General features: G+C 42.7%; 1 protein-coding gene across 2 annotated transcripts; it reads left to right on the top strand.

The window, feature by feature from the left end:
- The first annotated feature begins 1,969 nt into the window (after positions 1-1,969).
- Positions 1,970-19,790, top strand: LOC121135407 (leukocyte immunoglobulin-like receptor subfamily B member 3). Of its 2 annotated transcripts, XM_040734150.1 has the most exons (10): positions 1,970-2,089; positions 2,254-2,289; positions 2,468-2,752; positions 2,870-3,175; positions 11,972-12,256; positions 12,381-12,686; positions 12,924-13,220; positions 13,446-13,748; positions 14,047-14,097; positions 18,358-19,790. In XM_040734150.1, the coding sequence occupies exons 1-10, from the start codon at positions 2,056-2,058 to the stop codon at positions 18,492-18,494; spliced, it is 2,040 nt and encodes a 679-aa protein (XP_040590084.1). In that variant the 5' UTR covers positions 1,970-2,055; the 3' UTR covers positions 18,495-19,790. The 2 variants fall into 2 exon arrangements, with proteins under 2 accessions (XP_040590084.1, XP_040590083.1); XM_040734149.1 differs by having other exon boundaries at positions 1,996-2,289.
- Positions 19,791-20,549: the final 759 nt, after the last annotated feature.

Here is a 20,549-nt window from a genome sequence, read left to right as displayed (position 1 = left end):
TATTCTTTTTCTTTTTTTTTTTTGGTTTTTTAAGACAGGGTTTCTCTGTAGCTTTGGAGTCTGTCCTGCAATTCACTCTGAAGGTTAGGCTGGCCTCAGACTCTACAGAGATCTTCCTGCCTCTGCCTCATGAGTGCTGGGATTGAAGGAGTGCACCACCACCATTCAGCTCACTGTTTCTTGTATCACTAAAAGTTCAGGCATTATATATAGAGAGAGTTTTTCTATTGCTCTGGATTTCTGCTATGCCAAGATAGTGCTCAGAGTCCTCACAGAGCTGTATGATTTAAACTACAGTAAATTGCCAAAATGCAGAGACATATTCCAGCTACAGGTTATCAAGTGTGGTCATTTTGAAGCTTGACTTTTTTTGGCTTTGATTTCAAGTCTCCAAGTAGGTGTTGAAGTATCTCTGATGTTGATTTCTCCTGTAAAACGAGACTAACTACTTCCCACCCACCTTCATTGTATCCTAGACTCCATTGTCTTTGATGCTCTTTGAATTTCTTACCGGCTTATGCTACTCATAGAAAATCAGCAACAATTTCATGCTTATACCAAAGATCTAAATCTGATCCTTAATGTCTGTTATTTGCCAGTACTTCTACTTGATAAGGGATTTTTGGAAGCCAATCATAGAACTTGAAAATAAACTCTTGTTTCTCCTTAGATGTGATGCTTTTCATTGAGGCCAAGGACTTATTATAAAACATTTTTTCCAATATGAATATTTATATTTGGTTCAGCAACAAAACATTTTAGAGTGGTTTGCTGGTGGCTTATTTTAAAGCAAAGGAAAAGCAACTGAGCATGAACACTTTCTTTGGAACAATATAAAAGTCTTTGTTTCCTGTTGTTTTAAATGTTATTATACAGAGGTATTAGTAATTCCATTTTTGGAAAATCTTAAAAATTGCCCAAATGAGGCCTCAGAAATCTCTGGGGCCTTGGGTCAGTGTTTACTACTGCATACGAATGAACTTTGGAAACCCATTCCACATGGAGGGAAGCTCTCTCAGCCTGGACACAATGGGAAGGGCCTAGGTCCTGCCCTGGATGAAATGAAAGACTCTGGAGATCCCCCCCAAAGAGGGCCTCACCCTTCCTGGGAAATAATATGGGGATTGGGTGGGGGGCTGGAAGGGGCTGGTGGAGGGACAAGGGAGGGAGAAGGGAGAAGGAGCTGGGATTGACATGTGAAGCATTGATGTTTCTAATCTAAATAAAAATATATATTGAGAAAAAAATTGCCCGAATGTACTTTGAAAAAGAGTGCCTTGGTATATTAAATGTTTGCTCTTCAAACATCTGTAGTTTAATTTTCTTTCCATGTGAATTTTGCCTTTGATACAAGTAAGATAAAACACTTGAGTTGTATATAAACAAAACAATATGCTTTGTCGAAGGAAAATTCCCTTTCTTGGATTGTTGTGTAATCATCCTTGTTCAGTTTTTGAAGCCTTTTTTATTTAAACAGGGTGCAAATTAAATTTTGCTTTGCATCAAGGTATATGCAAATCATTGATGCAGTACATCACGAAATGAAAGTTTGTAATTAGTGAGGTTCTTTGCCCTGTACTCTTTGGTGGTTTTTTTGGACAAGTTACATTAGGTTTATTATGAAGCTATTCATTTTTGAGAGATAAAATGTAACAGGTTTCACTTGAGTCATTCTGAGCCATAAAGGAAAAAAGTGAAAAGGAATAAATCAAACCCATAAGTAAATTTGTATTTCTCATGGCTAGTATTCATACAAGTCTTCTCCCACCTGTCCCAGAAAAAGATGAGGACAGATGAGACAGACACGGATGGGATTGTGCAATGTCAACCATGAAAGACTTGATTGCATAACATACTACCTGGCCTAGCCACAGCCTTGGGGAAGTCAGAGATTGCTGTGTGAGGAGGGCATTTCCCCTTCCTGTGTGCTCCACCAAGACAACTATAACATGAGTTGTACCCAGCCTCTGGAGACCACACACTCTGTCTCTGGCCAATCTGGGCGATCTGTAGCTCTGACCACAAGCACAGTCGCAGCCTCCAGCAGGAGATGCCATGACCTTCACCTTCACAGCTCTGCTCTGTCTGGGTGAGACATGGATAGGTGGTGGTGATGCTGTATTCTGGGGTTGATGCTGCCCCCACAGTCTAGCACTGGCCCATCAGGAAACCCTAGTGTCTCCAGAGTTTCTGAAGAAGGAAGGACCTGTTCAAGCTTCAGGGACAAAATTCTCACAGGGAACTCTCTTCCAGGACTGACTCTGGGCCATGGGACACCAGTGCTGGCAGGTGAGTGAAAGTCTGATGATGTCTTGACATCATTTGTCATCATTCCTAGAGTCTTACTTGACAATGAGAATGGAAACCAATGTGTGTTTGCTACCCCTGGGGATGGCTGGAGGGATTTGGTTGAGGCCTGCAATCTGAGGATGGCTGACCTGGATCCCAGCTGACCTTTTCCTTGCAGGGACCATCCCTAAGCCTGTCCTCAGAGCACAGCCAGACTCTGTGGTGTCTGTACAGACCGCGGTAACCTTCTCGTGTGAGGGGACCACAGGTGCCCAAGAATACACTCTCTATAAAGATGGATACAAATATTTAAGGCACACAGAGATTTCACAGAATCCTAAGAACAAGGCTGAATTCTCAATCCCAAGCATACACCACCAGCACGCGGGGCGATATCACTGCCACTATCGGACTCATGATGAATGGTCAGAATACAGTGACACCTTGGAGCTGGCCGTTACAGGTAAGGGGACAAACATGGTTCCCAGCCTCAGGCTTCACTGTTCACAGTAACATCCCCACCTCAGCCCTGGAGGATAATGAAGCCTAATACACTTAATTGATTCCTATTTTCTCTTAGGGGCCTACAGTAAACCCAGTCTGTCAGCCCAGCTCAACCCTATGGTGACAGAAGGAGGAAATGTCACCCTCCAGTGTGTCTCAAGGCAACGACATCACGGGTTCATTCTGACTAAGGAAGGACCACAGAAGCAATCCTGGGCACTGGACTCACAGTATAACTACTCTACTCGGCAGTACCAGGCTCTGTTCAATCTAGGCCCTGTGACCTCCAGCCAGAGGTGGACATTCAGATGCTACAGCTTTAAAAAGTACAGCCCACTGGTGTGGTCAGAACCTAGTGACCCCCTGGAGCTCCTGGTCTCAGGTGGGGAACCCCCGCATTTCCCTGGAATGATGCTGGAATGACACAGGTGCTGGGAGAGGCCTCGCTGTGTGGTGTGTGGGAGGAGCCAGGGCTCCTGAGCCCAGTGACACAGCACAAGGGACAGAGGGACATAAGACACAGATTCCAAGGCAGACAGTGGCAGCAGAGTCTGGGAGGTCCTGGGAAGAGATAACTCTTCCTGGAACCCTCTGTTGCCAGGAGTCAGCCCGTGTACCATCCACAAAAGTTCATGGAACCCCACAGAAGAGAAGGAGAAGGGACTGTGTGAGCCAGAGCACTCGGGACATTGGGAGAACAGAGCAGGGATAAAAAGGGCTCACAAAAGCTGACACAGCAACCACAGAGCCTTGCTCTAACCCCTCTACATGTGTGCTGTGGTCATTTACCTTGGGTGTTTTGTTTGGTTTAGTTTGGTTTGGTTTGGTTTTTGTAGAGTTTCACTGTGTATCGCTGTCTGCCATGGAAGTCACCCTGTAGACCGGGCTGGCCTTGAACTCACAGAGATCTGATTGCATCTCTTTCCTGGGTACCAAAATAAAAGGCATTCATCACCACTGCCTGGCTAAGTTGGGGGTTTTGTAAGACTCATAACAATGGGAGTGGAGATGTCTCTGACTCTTTTGCTACAAAGGGAAGCTTTTCCTCATACTGGGATACCTTCTCAAGTCTTTTTCTTTTCACTTTTATTACATTTTTTATCATTTTTTATTTTAATTTTAAATAGCTTGTTTTACATGTCAATCCCAGTTCCCTCTCCCTCCCCTCCTCCCGCACTCCCCTTCCCCCTCCCTCCCACCCTATTGCCAAATCCTTCCACATAGGGGATATCTAGAGTCTGTCATTTTACTCTTGGTAGGGTCCAGGCACTGCCCTAAGAGTCCAGGCTGAGAGAGCATCTCTCTTTGTGCTATAGGCACACGAAGACTGTTTGTATACCAGGGATAGACACTGATCCACAGCTCAGGGCCCCATAGGTTGCCCAGGCCTTCTCGCTGACACTCACATTTGGGGGGTCTGGATCAGTCCCATGCTGGCCTCCCAGGGGTCGGTCTAGGATCCAAGAGCTCCCCCTGTTCAGATCAGCTGTTTCTGCAGGTTTTGCCAGCCCATTCTTTACCCATTTGCTCATCACTCCTCTCTCTCTGTGACTGGGTTCCAGGGGTTCAGTTCAGTGTTTAATTATGGATGTTTGCCTCTGCTTCCATCAGTCACTGGATGAAGGTTCTAGAATGGCATATAAGGTAGTCGTCAAGTTCATTATTAAGGATGGACATTTAAGGTAGTCTCTTCACTATTGCTTAGTTTGCCACTTTGTGTCATCCTTGTAGATTGCTAGAGGTCTCACAGATGCCGGATCTCTCTTGAAACCTATAATGACTCCCTCTATTATGGCATTTCTCATTCTGTTCTTGCCCTGTTCTTCCCCCAACTCAAACTTCTTGTTCCCCCATGTCCTCCTATCTCTTCCTCTTCTCCCCCTCTCCTTTTCCCAGATCACACTCACACCCCCACCATGCTCCCAATCTGTTCAGGAGATCTTGCCTCATTCCTCTTCTCTGGGGTACCATGAATATCTTTCTTAGGTTCTTTCCTGCTTCCCAAACTCTCTGTCAGTAAAATTGCAGACTGGCACTATACTGATCCATGTCTAAAATCCATATATGAATAAGTACACACCATTTTTGTCTTTTTGTGACTGGGTTTCTTTTAGTGCCATCCATTGGCCTGAAAATTTCAAGATTCCATTGTTTGTTTTTCCTCTGACTAGTACTCCATTTTGTAAATGTACCATATTTTCTCTATTCACTCTTCAGTTGGCAGGCATTTAGGTTGCGTCCAGGTCTGGCTATTACAAATAATGCTGCTATGAATATAGTGAAGCAGATGTCCTTATTGTGTGAATTTGCATCTTTTGGATATATGACTGAGAGTGGAATTGCTGGGTCTTGTGGTAGACTGATTCCCATTTTCCTGAGGAATCTCCATCCTGATTTCCAAAGTGGCTGTATGAGTTGGCATTACCATCAGCAGTGGAGTAGAGTGTCCCCCATTCACCACATCCTCTCCAGCATAAATTATCATTGGTGTCTTTGATTTTATCCATTCTGACAGGGGTGAGATGGTATCTCAGGGTTGTTTTGATTTGCATTTCCCTGATGGCTAAGGATGTTCAGCACTTTCTCAAGTGCCTCTCAGCCATTTTAGACTCCTCTATTGAGAATTCTCTAGTTGGCTCTGTATCCCATTTTTAACTGGATCCTTTGGTATTCTGGAGACTTGATTCTTGAGTTCTTTGTAAATTTCGGAGATCAGCCCTATGTCAGATATGGGGTTAGTTAATATCTTTTCCCATTCTGTGTGCTGCCTTTTTGTCTTGTTGACTGTGTCCTTTGCCTTAAAGAGGCTCCTCAGTTTCAAGGGGTCCCATTTGTTCATTATCGATGTAGTGTCTGTGCTACTGTTGTTATGTTCAGGAAGTGGTCTCCTGTACCAACTCGTTGAAGAGTATCTCCCACTTTCTCTTCTGAAAGTTTCAGTGTGGCTGGATTCATGTTGTAGTCTTTGATTCATTTGGACTTAAGTTTGAGCAAGGCCATAGACATGGATCTATCTGCAGTCTTCTGCATACCAGTACCAAGTTACGCCAGCACAATTTTTTGAAGATGCTATCTTTTATCCATTGTATAATTTTAGCTTCTTTGTCAAAAATCAAGTGTTCATAGGTGTCTGAGTTAAAATCAGGGTTTTCAATTCTGTTCCATTGGTCTACCTGTCTATTTTTGTGCCAATACCAAACTGTTTTCAGGACTATATCTTGATAATAGAGCTTGAAGTCAAGGATGGTGATGCACCCAGAAGTTCCTTTATTGTACAGAGTTACTTTGGCTATCCTAGGTCTGCGTTTTTCCATATATCGTTGATTATTGTTCTTTCAAGGTCTGTGAAGAATTGTGCCGATATTTTGATAGGGATTGCATTGAATATGTAGATTGCTTTTGGCAAGATTGCCATTTTTATTATGCTGATCCTATCAATCCAACAGCACGGGAAATCTTTCCATTTTCTGGTGTCTTCTTTAATTTCTTTCTTTAGAGACTCAAAGTTCTTGAAACACAGGACTTTTACTTCTTTGGTTAACATTATCTCCATATATTTGACTCTGTTTATGGTTATTGTAAAGGGTGATGTTTCTCTGATTTTTCCCAGCCAATTTATCAACTGCATATAATAGGGATGCTGATTTTTTTAATTAACCTTGTATCCTGCCACTTTGCTGAAGGTGTTTATCAGCTTAGGAGTTCCCTTGCAAAGTTTTACAGGTCTCTTGTGTAACTTATCATATCATCTGTAAATACTATAAGTTTGACTTCTTCCTTTCCAATCTGTATCCCCTTGCTCTCCTTTTGTTGTCTTACTGCTTTAGTTAGAATTTCAACTACAATATTGAAGACATATGGAGAGAGTGGACATCCCTGTCTTGTTTCTGATTTTAGAGGAATTGCTTTGAGTTTCTCTCTATTTAGTTTGGTGTTAACTCTTGGTTTACTGTACATTGCTTTTATTATGTTCAGGAAAGTTCCAGTTATCCCTGATCTCTCTAGGACCTTTATCATGAAGGGGTGCTGGATTTTGTCAAAGGCTTTTTCAGCATCTATGAGAAGATCATGTGTTTTTTTCCTTTGTAGTTTGTTTATATGGTAGATTACATTAATAGGTTTTTGTTTGTTGAACCATCCCTTCATCCCTGGGATGAAGCCTACTTGATCATGGTGGATGATTTTTCCAATGTGTCCTTGGATTTGATTTACTAGTATTTTATTGAGTATTTTTGCATTGATGTTCATGAGGAAAATTGATCTTTAGTTCTCTTTCTTAGTTGTGTCTTTGTGTGGCTTGTGTACCAAAGTAATTGTAGCCTGATAAAAAGAGTTTGGCAATGAACCTCCTGCTTATATTGTGTGGAACACTTTGAGGAGTATTGGAATTAGCTCTTCTTTGAATTTCTGGTAGAATTCTGTACTGAAGCCATCTGGGCCAGGGCTTTTTTTGGTTGGAAGACTTTTGATGACTGCTTCTATTTCATTAAATGTTATAGGTTTTTTATTATTAATTCTTTATTTTAATTTTAAATAGCTTGTTTTACATGTCAATCCCAGTTCCCTCTCCCTCCCCTCCTCCCGCACCCCTCCCACCATCCCCCCATCCTCCCACCCTATTGCCAATTTCTTCCACATAGGGGATATCTAGAGTCTATCATTTCATTCAGAGTAGGGTCCAGACACTTCCCTAAGAGTCCAGGCTGAGAGAGCAACTCTCTTTGTGTTGTGGACACACGATGTCTGTTAGTATTCGAGGGATAAACACTGATCTACTGCTCAGGACCCCATAAGTAGCCCAGGCCTCCACATTGACTCTCACATTGAGGGGGTCTGGATCAGGCCCCTGCTGGCCTCCCAGCTTTCGGTCTGGGGTCCAAGAGCTCTCCCCTGTTCAGATCAGCTGTCTCTGCTGGTTTTGCCAGACCATTCTTTGCCAATTTGCTCTTCGCTCCTCTCTCTGTTGCTGGGTTCCTTGGGTTCTGTTCAGTATTTAACTGTGGGTGTTTGCCTTTGCTTCCATCAGTCACTGGATGAAGGCTTCAGGATGGTTATAGACATCAAGTTCATTATCAGGAATAGGCATTCGAGGTGGTCTCTACACTATTGCTTAGCTTGCCAATTGGTGTCATCCTTTAAGATCACAAGAGGTCACAATGGTGCCTGATCTATCTTCTAATCTATGATTCCCTCTTCCCCATATCCTACCCCCCTCCATTCGATCTTCCTGTTCCTCCACGTCTTACTCTCTCTTCCACTTTTCCCCCTCTCTACTTCCCAGGTCCCCCTCCCCACTACCCCTCGCTGTGTTCCCCATCTGTCCAGAGGATCTTGCCTCATTTCTCTTCTCTTGGGTACCATGTATATCTTTTAGGTTCTTTCCTGTTTCCCAGACTCTCTGTCAGTGGAAGTGCAGACTGACACTCTCCTGATCCATGTTTAAAATCCATATATGAGTGAGTACATACCATGTTTGTCTTTTTGTGACTGGGTTACCTCACTCAGGATGGTTTCTTCCAGTGCTATCCATTTACCTGCGAATTTCAAGATTCCATTGTTTTTTTCTTCTGAGTAATACTCCATTGTGTAAATGTACCACATTTTCTCTATCCACTGTTCAGTTGAGGGGCATCTAGGTTGCTTCCAGGTTCTGACTATTACAAATAATGCCACTATGAACATAGTGGAGCCAGGTTTGTTTAGATTGTTTATCTGTTCTTATTTTGTTTTGGCAAAACTAAACAGTGGTATCTATCCAGGAAATTGTCCATTTCCTTTAAATTTTCAAATTTTGTGGAGTACAAGTTTACAAAGTATGACTTGGTGTTTATCTGGATTTGCTCAGTGTTCATTGTTACGTTCCTCTTATCATTTCTGATTTGGTCATTAGCATGCTCTCTCTCTGCCTTTCAGTTAGTTTCGACAAAGGTTTGTCTATCTTGTTGATTTTTTCAAAGAACTAACTCTTTGTTTCATTGATTCTTTGCAATGTTTTCCTGGTTTCTACTTGATTGATTTCAGCCCTCAATTTTATTATTTCCGGGTGTCTACTCCTCCTGGATGAGTTTGCTTCTTTTTGTTCTAGAGTTTTCAGTTGTGCTATTAATTCTCTAGTGTGACTGTTCTCCAGTTTCTTCATGTGGGCACTTAGTGCTATGAACTTTCCCTTCAGCACTGCTTTCAGAGTGTCACATATGTTTGGGTATGTTGTGTCTTCATTCTCATGGCATTCCTGGAAGTCTTTAATTTCTTTTTTTATTTCTTCCTTTACCCAGGGATGGTGCAATTGTGCATTGTTCAATTTTCCATGAGTTTGTAGGGTTTCTGCGATTTGTGTTATTGCTGAAATCTAATTTAAACGCATGGTCATCTGATAAGATACAGAGGGCTATTTCAATTTTTTGTATCTGTGGAGGTTTGCTATGTTCCAATTATGTGGTCAAATTTAGAGAAGGTTCCATGTGGAGCTTTGTGTTTTGATGGAATGTTCTATAGATGTTTGTTAAACACAGTTGGGACATAATTCTGTTAGTTCTTTTGTTTCTTTGTTAAGTTTCTGTATGGTGGTCCTGTCTCTTTGTGAGAGCAGAGTGTTGAAGTCTTGAAGTCTCCTACCACTAGTGTGAGAGATTTTATGTGCAATTTGAACTTTCGTAATGTTTCTTTCACGAATGTGGGTACCTTTGTATTTGGGGCATAGATGTTCAGAACTGAGACTTCATCTTGATGGACTTTTCCTTTGATGAATATGAAATGTTCTTCTTCATCTCTTTTGATTGATTTTAATTTTAATTTGATGTCTAATTTGTTAGATATTAGGATTGCTGCACCAGATTGTTTCTTGGGTCCATTCGATTGGAAAATCTTTTTCCAGCCCTTTACTCTGAGGTAACATCTGTCTTTGACATTGAGATGTGTTTTATGTATGTAGCAGAAGGATGGGTTCTGTCTTTGTATCCATTCTGCTAGTCTGTGTCTTTTTATAGGAAAGTTGAGACTGTTGATATTGAGGGATATCACTGAGCATTGTTTGTTGATTCTTGTTTGTTTTTTATTTATTGGTGGTGATGCTTTTGTGTGCAGGATTTCCTCCCTTTTTCTTTTGGTGTTTGGTAAAGTGGAATTATCTATTGACTATGTCTTTGTGAGTGTGGTTATCCTCGTTGAGTTGAAGTTTTCCTTCCAGCGCTTTCTGTAGGGCTGGATATGTATTGTTTAAATCTGGCTTTGTTGTGGAATATTTTGTTTTCTCCATCTATGATAACTGAAAGCTTTCCTGGATACAGTAGTATGGGCTGGCATCCCTGTTCCCTTAGCGTCTGTAGGACATCTGTCCAGGATCTTCTGGCTTTCATAGTTTCCATTGAGAAGTCTAGTGTAATTCAAATAGGTCTGCCTTTATATGTTACTTAGCCATTTTCTTTAGTTGTTCTTAATATTTTCTCTTTATTCTGTAGGTTTGATGTTTTGATTATTATATGGCTAAGGGACTTCTTTTTCTGGTCCAGTCTATTTGGTGTTCTGTAAGATTCTTGTATTTTCATAGGCATATCCTTCTTTAGGTTAAGGAAGTTTTCTTCTACGATTTTGTTGAAGATGTTTTCTGTACTACCTATGAGCTGTATTTCTTTACCTTCTTCTATAGTTATTATTCTCAGGTTTGGCTTCTTCACGTTTCCTGGATATTTTGTGTTAGGGATTTGTTGGTTTTGAGATTTTCTTTGGTTGGTGACTATATATCCTCTAATGAGTCTTCAACACCTGAAATTCTCTCTTCTATCTCTTGTATTCTATTGGTTATACTTGCATCTGTAGTTCCTGATCATTTACCCAGTTCTTCTATTTCCAGTATCCCCTCATTCTGTGTTTGCTTTATTGTTACTATTTCAACTTTCAATCCCTCAACTATTTGAGTTGTTTCCATCATTTGTTTATTTCTTCTTGGCTTTCTTTAGATTCTTTAAGAGATTTATTTCTTGAATTTTTGGTTCATCTTTTCCTCCATTTCATGCATTTTGTTAGCTTTTTCTTCTATTTCTTTAAGGGATTTCCTCTTTGAGAGTCTCTTTCATCTTCATAAAATAATTTTTAAGGTTTGTCTCTTCTGTTTCTTCTGTGTTATGCCTTTCAGGTCTTGCTGGCATGGGGTCTCTAGATTCTGGTGGAGTCATATTGGTCTTTATATTGCTGAGTGTGTTCTTATACTGTCTTCTTTCCATCCCTTCTTCCATTGGCACAGGTGGTGTCTTTCTGTCTCCACTTGTCTCCTTCTTTCCTGAAGCTGGGCATGCTGGGGAAGTGGGGTCTGGAAGGACTCATGTCTTTCCTTTGTGGGTGGGTCCTCTTGATGCCAGGAGCAGCCCCAGAGATTGTGGGAGCCAGTGATGGGTGGGTAAGTCGACCCCAGGACCCTAGCTCACCTGAAGCTGGGCATGCCAGGGGTAGGGTATGGAAAGACTGATGCCTTTCCTGTTTGGGCAGCTCCTCTTGAAGCCAGAAGTAGCCCCTGGAAGATTGAGGGAGTAGGTGATGGGCAGCAAAGGGGTCCCAGGAGGACCCAAGATCACCTGGAGTCAGGCATGCAGGTGTGGGGAGAGCTGTGGGTTGGGTCTGGGAGGACTGACATCTTTCCTGTGCAGGCAGGTCCTCTCAATGCCAGGAGCAGCCCCCGGAAGATTGAGGGAATAGGTGATGGGTGGGGAAGGGGTCCCTAGGCAGACCCAAGGTCACCTGGAGCTGGGCATGCTGGAGGGTGGGGTCTGGAAGGGCTCACATCTTTCCTTTGTGGGCGTGTTCTCTGGATGCAGGAGCAGCCCCCTGGAAGATTGAGGGAGTGGGTAATGTGCAGGGAAAGGATCCCCAGGAGGATTCATGGTCATCTGGAACTGTGCATGCAGGTGTGGGGAGAGCTGGCACCTTCTCAAGTCTAAATATAAGGGTATTTGCATAGTCTTATTGCATGCTGTTATGTCATGTTCAGTTAATGTCAATGGGAAGCCTGCTCTGTTCTGAAGGAAAAATAGGAGCAGTGGATATGGGAGAGAGAAGAGGTAGCTGCTGTCAGGATGTATTATATGAGAAAATAATACGTTAAAAAACATAAGTGCCTTCCTCAACTGCGAAATTCTCTGTACCATTTTCAGACATACCCATCTCTTTCTCTCTTACTTCTTTGCAGGGGACCTTAACAAACCTGCTATTAAGGTTGAACCAGGCTCTGTGATCTCCTCAGGAAGCCCCATGACAATCTGGTGTCAGGGGTTCATGAGTGCTGAAATGTGTGTTCCAAATAAAGAAGGAAGCCCAAAACCCTGGGAAACACAGTCCCCAGAAAAGCCTGAGAACAATGCCAAGCTCTCCATTCCTTCTGTGACACAGCAATTTGCAGGGAAATATCACTGTTATTGTTACAGCTCAGCTGGCTGGTCAGAGCCCAGTGACTCCCTGGAACTGGTGGTGACAGGTGAGAGGACAGTCAGAGTCTCAGCCCCAGGCTCAGCTCTCAGAAGTACCCCATCCCAAAGCCTAGCCCTGGACAGCATTTTGACTGTGTGAGCCCATCTGACAGGATGCTCCTTCCCTTCTAGGAATCTACAACACTAAACCCCACCTGACAGCAATGCCCAGCCTTGTGGTGACCTCAGGAGGAAACATGACTCTCCAGTGTGTCTCATGGGTGGGATATGACAAGTTCATTCTCACTAAAGGAGATCAGAGATTCTCCAGCTCCCTGAACTCTCAGTATATACACAGTATTAGGCAGTACCAAGCCTATTTCTCTATAGCTCATATGACCCCAGATAATACAGGGACATTCTACTGCTATGGTTACTACAAGCAAAGCCCACAGCTGTGGTCAGTACCAAGTGAGCCTCTGGAAATACACATCTCAGGTGAGTCAGCCCCATCACTGACCAATCATTTCTTGACACCCTATACCCATTGCCGTAGACCTGTACTGCTGAGTAGTTACAGATAAATAGTATATAAGGAAGATCCTTGTGTCTGATCCAAAGCCATATAACTGGGAAAAATCAGTGACACGTGCAGGATAGGATGGGAGGGAAAAGGCATTTGCTAAAAATCGGCTCCCTAGTTCCCTAGTCCCTAGCCTGTCACCTTCCCTCTAGGCATGTCCAAGAAGCCCTCTCTGCTGACTCACCAAGGTCATATCCTGAACCCTGGAAAGAGCCTCACCCTGCAGTGTTGCTCTGATATCAACTATGACAGATTTGCTCTGTACAAGGTGGGAGAAACAGAATTCACCCAAGAGTATGGCCAGAGGACCCAGGCTGGCCTCTCCTTGATCAACTTCACACTGGGTTCTGTGAGCAGCTCTGTGGGAGCTCAATACAGATGCTATGGTGCACACAACCTCTCCTCTGAGTGGTCAGCCTCCAGTGATCCCCTGGACATCATGATCACAGGTGAGGAATCAAAAAGATTCAACAGAGTATCTAGCCCCTCATGGGGGATTTAAGGAGGTGATGACAGGGATGAAGGACAGGGTCTTATTTGGTAGCAGATATAGATACATGGGAGCAGGAGAGGGGCTCAGACAGAGAAATCAGTTCCAGGTGTTCAAGGAAGACTCAGGCGAGGTGTCACTCAGAACAAAGGCAGCCTCTCATCCTCATCCCTCTTCTCTTTAGAACAGCTTTCTTTCACCCCTTCCCTCTCAGTGAAGCCTAACTCAACAGCACACTCAGGAGACAACGTCACCCTGCTGTGTCAGTCAACATACAAAGCGGACACTTTCATTCTTTCCAAGGAGGGAGCAACACACCAACCCCAGCGAATGAGATCTAAGTTCCAAGATTGGGAGTTCCAAGCAGAATTCTCCATGAGTGCTGTGACCACTGTGCTCTCAGGCACCTACAGGTGCTATGGTTCTTGGGACTCATCTCCGCACCTGCTGTCACATGGCAGTGCCCCTGTGGAGCTCATTGTCTCAGGTGAGGTAAACCTGAACTGTCATGGAGGCATACAATTCAAACCCTAGGAGAACCCTTGGCTTGGTGTGATTTAAGGGGCAGTATGAAGGATTAGTCAGAAGGCACTGTCTCTTCTACAGAAGTAGATGCCAAAAGTGTTCCCTCATGTTTTGCCAACTCCATCCTCTATTGAAAGCCAGGACTGGGGTAGACTGCATTAGGATCTCGGGGAGGTTGCAGGGAAGATGTAGAAGATGATAAGATGCAGGTCCCTGGGAGAGCATCTAACTCTCACACTCCTCTTGTTCTTTTTACCTAGGACACGTTAGAGCCTCCAGTTTGCCACCCTCAAGGCCTACACCAACAGTTGGTGAGTGTCAGGCAACTAAATGTATGGAGTATGCTCTAACCCCAGGTAGCCTGTGAGCTGATCACCTAGAAAACTCATTTCTCTGTCACTCCAGCTTGTTAGTGTGGGAGGCAAACAGATACCAACAGAGAACAAAGAAACAGAAAGTTTAGTTGGTGTTACAGAAGGTACATCTAGAGAGATGATTAGGCTCAGCATGGAGGATGGGCCAGGTGGGTGAGGTAGAAAGCATGTATTCCAGACACCTACCTCCTTATCCTGACACTAAGATCCTGAGAACAAACCTCTCAGCTGCATAAAATCAGTCCCCAGAAGGCTATGTGAAGACTCTGTTAAAATGTGGGGCCATGGTGGACGGTAGCTAGTTATGGGCTTGATGTAGCTGCTTCTGGAGATCCTGATTTGAACAAATCCCTCTGTCTCTGGACTACTTCACTGCATCAGGAAGGGAGAAATGTTGCACGCACCTTTAAATTCCTTTCAGTGCAGGCTTAGTTGTGATTTCTCACTACAGAAGAATCTTCCAGACTCTGCAGGAGATATTTCCCACAGTCCCTATGATTTGCACAAGAGTGAGGCACAGGGCCATGGAAGAACATTAAGGCCCCTTCTTCTAGATCACAGAGCACAGTTCTAGTATTCTTCAAGAGTTCTGTGACCTCCACTCTCATGGACACCTAAAGGTGCTCTGGATAACTCAACGCACCTAGTTACCTACCGTCATGGGCTAGTGTACTCATGGAGCTCATGGTCCCAGATGAGGTGTTCCTGATCATTCTGAGCTGAATGACTACCTGAGCACTCTTACATTCCCTCAGTTATTAACTAGGATTGGATTGCAAATGATGCAGAGGGTCAGCCAGATAGATGTTCACACTCATGATGATGGAGGCCAACATGAATATTTTAGGAATGCTCACTACAAACCAAGGTAGTGGGAGGCAGAATGTTTAAGGTAGTCCAAAGGAGCATCTTGGGAGGTCACAGACCGACATAGGTAAAGTAGAAAACAAGCCAGTGTACCAAACTCTGCTCATCACTGGCCTCTTGGCAGCATTCACCACCCTTACTCTCAGTGCATCCACGGTACACAGTGTCTCAAGATGCGGAGGTAGCCTTGCTGTAATAGGTACAAATCTTGCTATATACTCCTTCTGTTAAAAGCAGGTCCATGTCTGTTGCTGTACCCTCTCAGACAGAATTTGTTTAAAGAATCTGAACATGAAAATGATCATATTAAGCGAAACAAAATCCAGCAGTCTCAACCAAAACCTACTGCTTTGTGGAGTCTTTGACATTTCATTTCAAGGTGAAATATAGGACTGTATGGATTCAGCCACTTTTTGAAAGGTGACAGTAAGAATGTCTGCTTCTTATCCTTAGTGAACCCCTCTGAGCAAAGGAAGGTTTGGGAATAGGATTTCCAGGGACTACCACCACTGACACTTGAGTCTCATAAAGTGGTAGGAAGTCTACACTACTCTCTCCTCACAATACATCCTGTCCTGTTTGCCTCAGTAACTATTATTTGCAAAGATGACAAAAGTAAACGATAGATACGTCAGTCTTGGAATATTTGATTAATGTGAGATAATCATGCTATTTGGGGAAACTATTAGGTGAAAGCCCGATTGCTTACAATCTACTATCATCCCTGGTTCACAAACACATGCATACTCATTTCACAACATCTCTTGAAATCCAGGACTGCAAAACATTCTGCAAGACACTGGCCCAAAATCTTGGTGTGACATTTCTGAAATGATATGTAAAAGAAAACATACGGAGGATGATCTACATCAGAAACATGTGCTCCTATATGAACTGGACATTGAGAAATTTCTTGGTCTGATCTGGGGAGGAAAAGCAGGAAAAGTTTAGTAACACGACATGGGTTCTCAATATTAGCAAAAAACTTCTCTCATTTCGGAGAAGCTATAAGGTAGTTTCTCCTCAACCACCCCTCAGTGGTCCCTAGGTATTCATAACATTTCAGGAGATGGCTCAGATCACAGGACATAATGGGAGGTCTAAGTATGACAAGGGAACAAACACTCAGCAAAAACTCGTTGAGGAAATCATCCTAGACTGAGCACCTGAGTCTATAGAACCTCTGCTGAGCTGACCACAGACACCAAACTCAGACACCGCTGGGGCTACTCGGTGCAGTGGCCCATAGACAAATGCCCTATATTGTCAAGTTATTCTACTCTGAATTTACTGGTTTCAGGGGTGTGGTCACAGTGGTGCTGATGAGTGTAATAAGAACTCCTAGTGAAAACAGGCATGTTGCTGACCATATTACTGACTTTTGGTATCTGAATCATCTACTGGCCTAAGGGTCCTATTTCTCATACTGGATCACCTTGCCCAGCCTTAATACATGGGGAAGTACTTAGTCTTACTGCAAATTTATGTACCATGTTCTGTTGATACTCATGGGAGGCCTGCCCTTTCCTAACAGAAAGAGAGAAAGGAGTGAAGTCACTGGTAGGAAATAAGTGGAGTTGGGAGGAATGACTAGGAATAGAGGTCGTAGTGGAAATTGTAGCTGGGACATTAAGTAAATAAATATATATATTATGCATTTTAAGAAAAATGGTAAGAGATGGAGCCTAGCTATATCATCAGAAAGATTCATCCCAGGTTTCATGAGTTTATAGGATGAAAATAAAGGGTATTTACAGTAAATGAGAAAGTGGAATGAAAAAGAAACCCTTTTTATTTTTAAATTTAAATTAGAAACAAGGTTGTTTCACATATCAATCCCAGCTCCCTGTCCTCTCCCTCCTCTCCTCCCACACCCTCCCACCAACCCACCACTCCCTCCCCTAATCCCCACTCCTTTCCCCAGAAATGTTGAGGCCCTCAATTGGGGGATGTCCATAGTCTGTCATTTCATCCAGGGCAGGGCCTAGGCCCTCCCCCCAAGAGTCCAGGCTGAGAGAGCATATCTATTTGTGGGATGGGAACCCAAAGCCTATTTGTATGCCAGGGATATATACTGATCTACTACCCAAGGCCCCATAGATTGCCTAGGCCTCCTCATAGACACCCATATTCAGGGGGTCTGGATTAGTCCCATACTGTATTCCCAGCCATCACTCTGGGGTTCAAGGAATCCCCCTTGTTCAGGTCAGCTGTCTCTGTGGGTTAAACAAGCCCAGTCTTGACCCCTATGCTCATCAGTCCTCCCTCTCTGTCACTGGATCCCTTGAGTTCATCTCAGTGTTTAGCTGTGGGAGTCTGCCTCTGGTTCCATCAGTCAATGGTTGAAGATTCTGTTTCCCAAACTCTCTGGCAGTGGGATTGTAGGCTGGCACTTCCCTGTTTCAGGCCTAAAATCCATATATGAGTGAATACATACCATGTTTGTATTTTTGTGACTAGGTTACCTCACTCAGGATGGTTTCTTCTAGTGCCATCCATTTGCCTGAAAATTTCAAGTTTCCATTGTTTTTTTCTGCTGAGTAATACTCCATTGTGTAAATGTACCACATTTTCTCTATCCACTCTTCAGCTGAGGGGCATCTAGGTTGCTTGAAGGTTTTGGCTGTTACAAATAATGCTGCTATGAACATAGTGGAACAGATGTCCTTGTATGAATATACATCATTTGGGTATATTCCTAACAGTGGAGTTGCTGGGTCTTGTGGTAGACTGATTCCCATTTTCTGAGGAATCTCCATACTAATTTCCAAAGTGGCTGTAAAAGTTGGCACTCCCACCAGCAGTGGAGGAATGTTCCCCTTTCTCCATATCCCCTCCAGCATAAACTGTCATTGGTATTTTTGATTTTAGCCATTCTGATAGGAGTAAGATGGTATCTCAGAGTTGTTTTGATTTGCATTTTCCTGATAGCTAGGGATATTGAGCACTTTCTTAAGTGCCTCTCAACCATTTTAGTCTCCTCTATTGAGAATTCTCTATTTAGTTCTGTATCCCACTTTTTAATTGGATCCTTTAGTGTTCTGGAGAATTGCTTCTTGAGTTCTTTGTAAATTTTGGAGATCAGCCCTCTGTCAGATGTGGGGTTATGCACACATACTCTTCTGTTCTCAGGATTAGCTGAGATTATCATTCCATCCTTGAACATTCACAAACCCAAGACAGTTGAATAGCACTGGAAACAGAGGCTGCATGATTTGTCCAGGAAAGACAGGGGTCCTGAGTGTACATTTACTTAACTTGGGGACATCTACATACCTTGAGGAAATTTTGACCAACCCTAACCTCCTACTTCTTTGTCTACAACCACAGCCTCAGAGAACAAGGATCACACAGTGGAGAATTTCATCAGGATTGGGATTGCAGTTCTGGTCCTCATAGTCCTTGGGATTCTAGTATTGGAGGCTTGGGTCTGCCAGAGAAATGCCCACCATGCAGCTGAGAAGTAATCAGAAGAGAAATAAGTACATCTCTCAAGGTTCCAGAGTCTGGCAAATAGATCTTATGATCCAACATTCTCTAAGAAAATGCAGTTCTTACATTGAGGAACTGGTATGAGAGAATATCCAGTGAGCCAGTGTGATTTGGGGGCAGAGGAATATGTGATATTTTTGTGATAAGATACTTCATTAGCAAAGGGATTTATATCCTTCCAATTTCTATGGGAATTTGCTGATGAGCCAACTTTTCTCTGGGTCTATAAAGTAAGGAAATATGTTATCCCATCTGTATGGCTTGGGTGCCCATTTCTGTACATTTTTCTTTCCCTCCATCTCATCTTTATTTTTCCATTTTTATGAACTGCAACATTCTCTATAGCAGAAGCCACTAGAAAAAAAGAAGTTGCATGAAAACAAAAATGATGAATAAAGTCAGAGCCCAGAATTAAAGTCACTCTGCCTATGATGCGTCAAACCGTTCATTATGTACAATCAAACTATCAGTCTTTAACATGTATATTCTTCATGGAGTTTCTCTTTAAATACAAAGCCAATGTCACCACAGTTGGTGGTATAAGGACTATCTGTCAATGAATATGGACATAACTTTAAAAGTGTTTTCTTAACACAAAGTCCTGATTATGGTACTTTATGACCATTCTATATAACCCCATAAAACACACCTTCACAACAGCAATGTAACATCACAGGTGTGACGTGGGGAGTATTGCATGAAACTGATGCGTTTTTTCATTCCATTCTCCATTGCCTAATTTTCATATATGCAAAAGAAGTTGACATGCTTATCAATAACCTTCCTAGGATGGCTTAACATACAGTGATTTGTAGTTTCTACATAGACTATCATATTGTCTTAAGAAAATGATATATTATTTATTTAATTCTATCTCACTTTTTGCCTATACTTGAAATGCTCTTTTACTTTACATCTGTTTATGTACTAGCTAAGTGTTCAAGTACAAAGCAGAAGGTGTGTGAAGAGAGAAGGGTCTGTTACCTTCTTCAGGATTTAGTGCAAAATTACTGCTTTCTCGCCATTCAGTATGATGTGAAATTTGTTGTTTGGGTACATGAGCTTATTGTGATCCTGGAGGTCCTCTGTTCCTAATTTTCTATAGTGTCCATGATGAATGGCTGTGGGACATGAACAAATGGTAATTCTTCAGCAAAAATTATCTCCATTACGTGTGTTTTTTATTGTAAGCTTGTTCCCAACATCAATAAAACATGGTTTGGATTTTGAATGGGATTTACATGCCTGAATAAAGTTTCACTTTTTAAGAAGTTGTTCTTTTCATTTTAGAATATATTCTCATGGTTAACAGCAGGATATGTTCTGAAGAATGATATTCTCACAAATTACATAGCATCAAGAGAATTTGCTCCCCTGAGTTTAAGTGCTGATAACATTAAGGCTTTATCTGTAGTGTCCTATCAGGAACTGTAGTTCAGATAAAAAAGGAACAGGGGGAAACACACATTGAGATTGTTTGGGAGCAGAGAAGTTGTTAGGAGGGGCTTCTTGTGAGAGAAATGAGTAATTCAGAGGAATAAGAAAATTACCAAAAACAGTCAAGAGGGAAGTGAGATCCCCAATGAGTCAGCAAAGGCTTGCATAACTGTTTCTAAACTTCTCTGCCACTATCTGTGATAACCATTGCTGAATACCCAATCAGTCTCAAGAGTGAAGAGTTTTATTCAGTTTCTCTATAGTTCCACTTTAATTTTGATACTAATCTCGAACATTCCCACCCTGACCTGTTGATATCACTGTCTCTGGGACATTGCACATGCTAAGTGTAGTGAAGTCTCAAACACATCTCTATACTCTTTTTTCATATATTTTTATTTAACTTTTTATGCATGTCACTTTCAGTTCCCTCTCCCTCCCCTTGTCCCCCACCCCCAACCCTCCCAAACCTTTACCCCCACTACATCCCCCATCTGCTCCCCAGGGAGAGCAAGGGTTTCCATGAGGGATTTTCAGAGTCTGTCACATCATCCCAGAAAGAGCCTAGGTTCTTCCCCATGTGTCCAGGCTGA

The sequence above is a fragment of the Mesocricetus auratus genome, unplaced genomic scaffold (assembly GCF_017639785.1).
Source record: "Mesocricetus auratus isolate SY011 unplaced genomic scaffold, BCM_Maur_2.0 Super-Scaffold_100037, whole genome shotgun sequence".
Lineage (NCBI taxonomy): Eukaryota > Metazoa > Chordata > Mammalia > Rodentia > Cricetidae > Mesocricetus > Mesocricetus auratus.
Note: the sequence above shows the minus strand (reverse complement) of the source record. Positions and strands in the feature narration are given on the sequence as shown.